General features: G+C 39.0%; 1 protein-coding gene across 1 annotated transcript; it reads right to left on the bottom strand.

Annotated features, from left to right (window-relative positions):
• Positions 1-1,333: 1,333 nt before the first annotated feature.
• On the bottom strand, positions 1,334-7,830 carry si:ch211-142k18.1. The gene is made up of 4 exons (XM_034162086.1): positions 7,643-7,830; positions 3,452-3,996; positions 2,470-2,620; positions 1,334-1,778 (listed from the first exon to the last, which is right to left on the bottom strand). Exons 1-3 carry the CDS (start codon positions 7,664-7,666, stop codon positions 2,482-2,484), a joined length of 708 nt encoding a protein of 235 aa, XP_034017977.1. The 5' UTR covers positions 7,667-7,830; the 3' UTR covers positions 1,334-1,778; positions 2,470-2,481.
• Between the last annotated feature and the right edge of the window lie 673 nt (positions 7,831-8,503).

The raw sequence follows: 8,503 nt of genomic DNA, 5'->3' as shown, positions 1-8,503 counted from the left end.
AGATACACACACACTCTCTCTCTCTCTCTCTCTCTCTCTCTCTCTCTCTCTCTCTCTCTCTCTCTCTCTCTCCTTCCTTACAGTCCAGCATTGATGGCAACCTAATTTAAATATTCCAGTAACAATTACCAAAAAGCAACGAGTTCGCTCCAAATAAGTAAAATCTGTTAATTAGTCAGAAAAAGAAAAAAGAAATGACGCACAGAGTTCAAAGGGATGCATTTCTAGCGTTAACCGCTAGAGGGCAGGCTAGAGGAGTGAATGCACAAGAAATTATTTGACGTTCGCTGATAGAAATAGATTTAACTTAATGACATATGACTTTACAGTGTATCCAGACAGGCACAGTATTTCTTAGCATGCTTTCTTCAGTTTTAATGAGCAAATGTGAGGGGTTTTTTTTAAAGTCCATTCTAAATCAACATTTTAATGTGCTTTATTTTTTCACCCTATCACAAGTGCAGGTATGGGTGTCGATATTATTACTCTTCATTTTCATAACCTAATATCGAATATACACAAATAACACAGATGCGTGTGCACTTACAGAACCTGAAATTCATAATTCGATATGGAAGCACATTCCTGAAGCATACAGCAGGGGGCAGCACAGAACATAATACCTTCTATTTTATATGAGTTTTGCAAAGATTTCAAAACTAATTTTTGCTGTGTTACAGTTAGTCTTTAATTTAGGTTAGATGCACTTTGAAATGTCTAACCTGGACCTGAAAGTACTACACAAAATTTATAAAAAAAATAAAAAAATAAAAATACAACTTCTACTACTATTACTACTCCTACTACTACTAATAATAATAATAATAATAATGTTCCTGATGAAAAGTTGATCACTAGCCATACATTCTATTTTTAACTGTAGCCATGCAGCGGGCATCGTGTTTCTCCGACGAGCTGTTAGCTTAACTTGTTAACTAACCCCAGTATGAAGGTGGCAGATTTTACAGAGGCAAAACAAATTTAATTTTGGACTGAAAAACAAAACTCTTTGTTTGTTTGCAATTTTTTAACCATTTAATATCCTCAGATTTTTAATAGAATGTAGTAGATATCAATATACTCTACTAAACAGTTGAGTTAACCATTAAAGGGTTCAGTGATCTGGTGCATCACAGTCCAACCACTTCACTCTGCAGTTTTAATTTGGTGAGTTACAAAATGGTGACATTCATTGTTTTTGAGTTATTGCTTTGAAAAATATGGGTGACTACAAAACATTTTGATTAAACAAGCTCCTCAGTACTAAGGCATAAAAACATTTTCTACAAATATTGTTTTGCCTTATGTGCCTTCTGTGGTTCCAAATTTTCTGTTTGTGTGACTGAACATTTCTTTTGGTCGGAAAACATCTGAAGATCTGTGATTTTTTTTTTTTTTTTTTTTGTCTTTTTTCATATTAAATGCTAAATATTTGTTTTGTGATACAAAAGGTAATAGTCATATTAAACAACAGTGAAAATAATGATTAGCTGACACCCTGCAAAAAGACAAATTAGAAAAAAAAAAAGATTAAACATGGTCTCCGTCTTTGTCCTGGAACCAGATGGTCGAGCCACAGCGTCTTCTACAGAAGACTAACAGTGTCATTATGTTTGGTCTCCAAAGGCCCATTGAATGTGATCCATAAACACTCAGCTTGGCTCAGCATCACAACATGTGGGTACATTTGACTTCAGAAAATCTCCTGAATAATGCCTGGTTGGAAAATAATACTTTGTGGGTCTTAAGGATCTTCAGGGACAGCGGAAAAATTCACCCTGCCAAAAAAGAGAGGGGAAAAAAAGATCATTTTTGGCGATATTCCCATCATTCACATTTATTCCTCAAATTCAATTTTTTTTTTCCTAATCCTATTGATTCTTGCAGTTGAATCACAAGATAACTGAAAATGCAGGGGAGCTTATTTCTTATTGTACAATAACACCTAATTTGTCATTGCATATATAAATTAGTGCCTACACTTAATTAATAAATTACTATATGGCATTTGGCAAATGATTAACTCAAATGGAGGTCACAGCCATTATAACAGAGTTGGCTCCAAAACTGGGTAAATGAGGAGTGTAACATCAGGAAGGACATCCAGTACTTGTTCCCCCTCTATTAGCTAGCTATATCATGTCCTTGTCACTCTATAGTTTATGGCAACTCATGCCACAATCCATTTTTATAAAATTCTGACTCATACAAGTGTAAACTGATGAAGGTGTAACAGTTTGTGGTCAGTTTGAAGACAATACAATACAAATACACTACCTTATTATTGTGTAGCAGGCATTGTAAGTCACCTAGCTAGCACCGCTAGCTAGGTGACTTACAATAGCATCATGGTAAAGTCTTGGTAAAATTATATTTTAAAAATTCAAATAATGTTTAAGTGTCTCTATGCAACTCTTTCTATCCAAGCATATTTATTTATTTATTGCCAGTTAAAACAGTAGAAAACACCTTGATATTTTGTTATTGGTGAATGTTGACAATGTCTTTCAGCTGCTTTTTGAATGAAGCATGCAGAGTCTGCGATGACTCCTCCAGCCTGCTGGCGATGTCCGTCACTCTACGAAGCAATTCTTCAAACTCCAAAGACTCTTCTCTGATCCTGTGTATCAGAATAAAATTGTCTGAGTCAGCAGTGTAGAGTGGCAGGAAGGAAAACACCAGCACATTTCATAATAGATCATGATTTCAAGTTGGTTAACAGATCCATGGACCTCTTTTGTTCACTTCTAGATTCATTAAGTGGTCATGTTTTGCAAAATCGATTTTTCCATGTCTCTTTTTTTTATCTACTAATATAAGCAACAGGTCAACTGTCACTGGCCCATAGCAGCCTACACTCAAGGTTCTTGAAATGGAGCAATATCTCCACCTGGTGGACACTGATCATTAATGTAGGTACAATGTTTCTCCAAGAGCTCTTGTATTTAAAGACAGATGGAATTTTGAGTTAAACACTAAAGTCCCAGAGTTCTTTTGGTGCCTGTAGAATCTATCATGCTGTGAGAAAAATTAAAGGCCTGAACTGCTGATTCTGTGATGTAAGCCGCAGAACTCCATATCTGAACTCCTTCTTGCTTTGAAAGACAAGCCCATTGATGCAGTCTTCATTGTGTGAGAGAGGGCAAGAGATGCCTGGTCTCTGAATGAAAACATACACCAAGGACATGTGTTTGTCAGTTGGTTGGATTACTTGGTGGTGCATGACCCAAGAAGGAGCCCATTAAAATTTATTTGGTCCTGTTCCAGATCCAGGGACAGAGTCATCAATGTTGCAAGATGGGCTTTTGTTTTAAACTGTGTGTCATGTCTGATTGCCTTGGACTGGTGAGCAGTGACCCAGATGTAATTTGTAATTTGTTGGCTTTAATACACCAACATAAGACCCTTAACGTGTCAACCATTAAACTTTACGAAGCTCAACTGTACTCACTTCTGCAACCCAACCAGAGAGTCCATCCTTTTTCCCTCTAGCTGCCTCTCTAAATCTTCTATAGCTTTATCCACCACCTCTTGGCAGCTCTTGTGTTCCTCTTGGATGCCAATGATATTTTCCTTAATCACACCTTCATAGCTCTGACCTGCCACCTCCGCTCCAACGTATTGCTCCAAGTTTTCCATTATGGCTCTGTTTCCACGCTGGATGGCCTGCAGATAGGCCAACTCATCTTTCTGTGCCTTCAGCCATCGAGATGAAGCAGTGTTGGTGCTGAAGTGGACGGAGCACTTTTCCGGTTGAGGACTGTAGTGCTCTGCAGGTGATGGTGGTGGAAAGAATGCCCCTGATGTGATCCAAGATTGGTTGTCGCTCATCCTTTCAGGCTCATCACCAACTGCTTGGATTGTGTGGTTGGCCATTGTCACGGAATACACGTCAAAACCTGAACCCAAGCCACCATCACCACTTTGGCAGACAGTTGGGGTTACCATGGATACCCAAAGTAAGATAATGGACATCCAACAATGCAACATAGTGACCTAAAAAGAACAATAAAGTGGCAATGAATAAGTTCCACACTTGAAAAACATACCACGAAGGTTCTCTATGGTGAACAAAACACAGTTTGGACTAGTAAGCGCATGTTTACAATATGACACTTTTATTATGACTTTAATCCACAGTCTGTGCCTATTATGTAATATACATGTACAACCCTATTCCAATGAAGTTGGGACGTTGTGTGAAATGTAAATAAAAACAGAATACAATGATGTGCAAATCCTCTTCAACCTATATTCAGTTGAATACACCACAAAGACAAGATATTTAATGTTCAAACTGATAAACTTTATTGTTTTGTGCAAATATTTGCTCATTTTGAAATGGATGCCTGCAATACATTTCAAAAAAGCTGGGACGGGGCAACATAAGACTGCAAATCATTGTATTCTGTTTTTATTTACATTTTACACAATGTCCTGACTTCATTGGAACTGGGGTTGTACTAGCTTGTGTTATCTACACTACCATTGTGTCTACACTCTAAATCCAGAGAATTTAGTGTTTCTGTTAGCATGGCTAACAGATTGTTTCTGTTAGCATGGCTAACAGATTTCCATGATTGCCAAAGTTTGTTCAAGTGTTGTGGAAGAACATGTTCCATATCTTGTTGAACACAGTGAAATAAACACTTTAAGTCTCCAGATGGTCTTTTTGTAATTTATTCAAGCTACTTTATTCAGAATACGTAAGTCTGTGGAGGGTGAAAACACGGCTGCCCCCCACCTGGTTACAGACACTGAGCTGTGAGAAGCAAAATGTTAGCAATTTCACAAGATGGTAAACAGTTGTAAGCAAAATAACAAACATTGGTTTACAGCAGCGTCTTTGAGATAACTACTGTCTGCAAATTATCAGAACGGAATATTCTATGACTGGAACATTTTGTTTTGGCCTAGCATGCAAGGTTGTTCCGCGTAGACAAAACACTGTTTAGCTGTCATTTTTATATGAGGGCATAAAATGAACCTTACGCATTTATGAACATAATCAATTTCATAAACATTTGTAAAAATTCCACCAGTCTTTCATGACCAAACAACATCTCGCTACAAAAAAATAGGGGCAACAGTGAAAATAAACCATTGAACAGTAGATTTTAAATGGCTGATAATGATAAATGGGGGATACATGAGCTGTGAAAACTTGTATATAGGAATTGTTAATTGCAGTGATTTCTGAAGATCCAACAAAAGCACACAGTCTTAAAATTCCATTTGGCGCACATCAAATGGGATTTTACCACAAACTGCTTTTTCCTTCTGAACACCTTGTCATATATCCTTCAACCGCTGTGCTCCTGTATAATTTTACATGCAGCCATCTATGCTTCACTCCTGTGCATATGGAAATATGTTTAAATACATAAACCTGAGGCCGGGGATTCGGCAAGTAGGTTAACTCACACTTTTTCCTTAGACTCAATTTTTGTATTTTTTTTTAGCTATAACCTAATGTAGAGAAATCTTGAGAGTATTTTGTAGCTGAAGTGAGACTGTGGGTTGTTTGAGCCCATTTTTGCTGAGAAACACAGGATAAATGCCCTACTTCCCGCGGTTCCCGCGAGAATGCATGCCGTAAAATGTTTATTTTAAGATGAATTGTGGTGTGGTCCAAACCCATAAAACAGCAAGCTGCTGGCTGCCCCTCGCTTTCAGTTTCTTTAAATGGTGACATCATGTGTTACAGTAACTTTAAGAGAAGCAAGCATCAATCTGAAAAACAAACACCATATTACATGAATAGGAGATTTATATCATGACTGAAAGGACACGTTTGCTTTCTTAACTGATTATCAGGTCCAACAGCACATTCAAGCAATCACGTGGCAGAAATCCAATGCATTTATGCATGGTTAGGAGAATTTGGACTTTCCATGTGATGTAGTTGTTGGTGCCAGGCATGCCGGTTGGACTATTTCAGAGACAGCTGATCTATTGGGATCATCATGTTCAACAGTCTCTAAGGTCTACAGACATCAGGTCAGGTCTGTGAGTATAGGCTGATTGCTACATCCACCACACCACCCAACCACTTTGGATTTTTGATGGCAACCACCCATGTAGACAATCATTCCATTCCTACCTCTCAAAAGTAGCTACCTACTCAAAATGTGGTGTCCACTTGACCTTCTCCAACCACTGGAGTCCTCAACACTGACGCTCATGTTTGCTGGATCATGCACAAAGAAATGCACCACATGGACAGAATGTTGTAGCTGAAGTTCCCTCACAATGAGAGTGATGTTCTTCATCTTCGTCTTGGTCACTGACTGTCCATTTGACACAGTGGTGCCGAAAGATCTCCCAAAGAGACCACGTACCAAAGACATCTCATCATCACCTTAGTTCACTGGTTAACATCCAAGTCTGACAATCGTAGAGTAAGACAAAAAACCACCAGGATACTAAAGACTTGGATCTTCATTCTCCTGCAAAATTATCAGCATCGCCAAACACCTCTGTCCAACAACCTCATGACTCTATAAGTGCTTCTCAGGTGTCTCAACGGCAGACGCTGAGGACCCAGAGGTAAACAGATCTACAGAAAATGGTCCAAAAAAGACAAACTATCCAGTGAGTAGCAGTACTCTGGTAGAAAACACTTTGTTGTTGGTTAGATTAAGATAATCAGACAGGTTTAGGTTGACAGAAAGGCACCTGTAAGTCATTACAATGAAAGTGTCGGAAGAGCATCTCTGACTGCACAATGTGTTAAGCCTTGAAGAAGATGAACTACAGGAGCAGAGAACCACAGTTAGCGCCATTCCTCTTAGATAAGGTCAGGAAACAGCAGCTGCAATGGACACAGGCTAACCAGAACTGGTCAATAGAAAACTGGAAAGCATTGCCTGGACTGACGAGTCTCAATCTACTAGGGTACTTCAAAATGTTCTCGCCCAGAAAAATGTCACAGGATTATTCTTGCAAGATTTGTCAGCATACAGGAGTCTCCCTTAGCATCCATGCACTTGGTCCACCAATGTTCAAGCTTCACTATCCCTCCATGGAAGGTCTTGATTCTCCAGATGTTGTTGTTTCCAGGTGAGGCCAAGAACACTTCAAAGTACCATCATATGTTGTTGCACTGAAATAAAAAGAACTTTTAACCTGTTTTTTCCCCTCAACATCAAATTACTTTGTCCTTGGCTGTCCCTCAAAAATTCCACCAAGTTTGGTCTAAATCGGATGAAAACCTTTTGAGATATTTTGCTCACAAAACCTAGTGAAACCAAGAGAGAAAAAGGTAGGTTTACAATTCTGATCTAAAATTGGCAACAGTGGGACAAGACCTAATTTGGGAAAGGCAGACTGTTTCACAACTCTTGGGTGTTGCTATGACAAGATCTTGAAAGGCCATGTTGCAGAAACCAAAATGGAATCATTCAGCGTTTATTCTGAGCAACAAAAGTGAACACGTACAATTGTGTAAAAGTACCTAGTAATCTGACAAAAAAAAGAGAAGGAATTCTCTTACTTTTAAAATCTAACCTACAGCATAATGCTTACATTTTTTACGTCATAATTATTATCAAAAGTATTGCTCAATAGATTGTTTCCCAATGGTGTACAAGTTTACCCTCAAACTAATTCTAAAATAAAAGCATCATAAATCCAAACTTACCAAACTCCGGTAATTGAGTTTCATAGTCAGATTCTGCACTGTCCACTTTTTCAGTCAACTCATAGGATTCCAGTGGCTCAAGACGACAGCCATTCCCAAACGCAGTGAACAAATACTTTGTTTTGTTCTTGTAGTCAGGGAAAAATGCAGACACACGCTCATAATTAGGGTTTGGCTGAAGAGCGTGTGCCTCCGTCTGCTGCTGGAAGGGGGTACAAGAGGAGGGGAGATGTTTGGAAGGCTGAATCTCAATGATTTTTTTCTACACCATGAAGAGGGGGGCTGGAAAAAGGAGGATTGTAATCGACTCCACATCTGTGGATTGTTCTGTGGAAACATGAGGGTTCCTTTGTGCCTCGGGGTAGAGATGGTTTTTATGACCATAGTGGTTAGACATTGTCAGTTTCTTCCAGGACAATAACAACTCCCAAAATGATCAGCCCCATTCTGCCGGACTTGCTTGCATGTGGTAGGTGGTAGGAAATATTTGTGAAGAAATACCCGGTCAACCTTTGTACTGAAGAGCCAAACAAGTGTCTTTATACATGGAATCTGCAAATAGGAGACCTTGGAGGAATCAGAGTGTCTCAGTTTGTGATTGTCCTGGATCAAGACTAAGGTCCAGGGTTTGAATGACGTCCTGGACTCAGCCATCAGATCTGTGTGTGGCGAAAGTGGTGGACTTGTAGAGACATTCATGTCTCTTGGTCACTGACCTTTGAGATCAAGAGACATATGGGAAGAGCTTATGGAGTTATGAGGTCATGGGACAGAGGTGTTTGGCATTGCCAAAATCTTTGCAAGAGAATGAAGGTCCAAGTTTTAGTGTCCTGGTACTGCCTGTATGTAAGACTTGGACAC

The sequence above is a fragment of the Thalassophryne amazonica genome, chromosome 21 (assembly GCF_902500255.1).
Source record: "Thalassophryne amazonica chromosome 21, fThaAma1.1, whole genome shotgun sequence".
Classification (NCBI taxonomy): domain Eukaryota; kingdom Metazoa; phylum Chordata; class Actinopteri; order Batrachoidiformes; family Batrachoididae; genus Thalassophryne; species Thalassophryne amazonica.
This window is presented reverse-complemented; position numbering and strand designations above follow the sequence as displayed.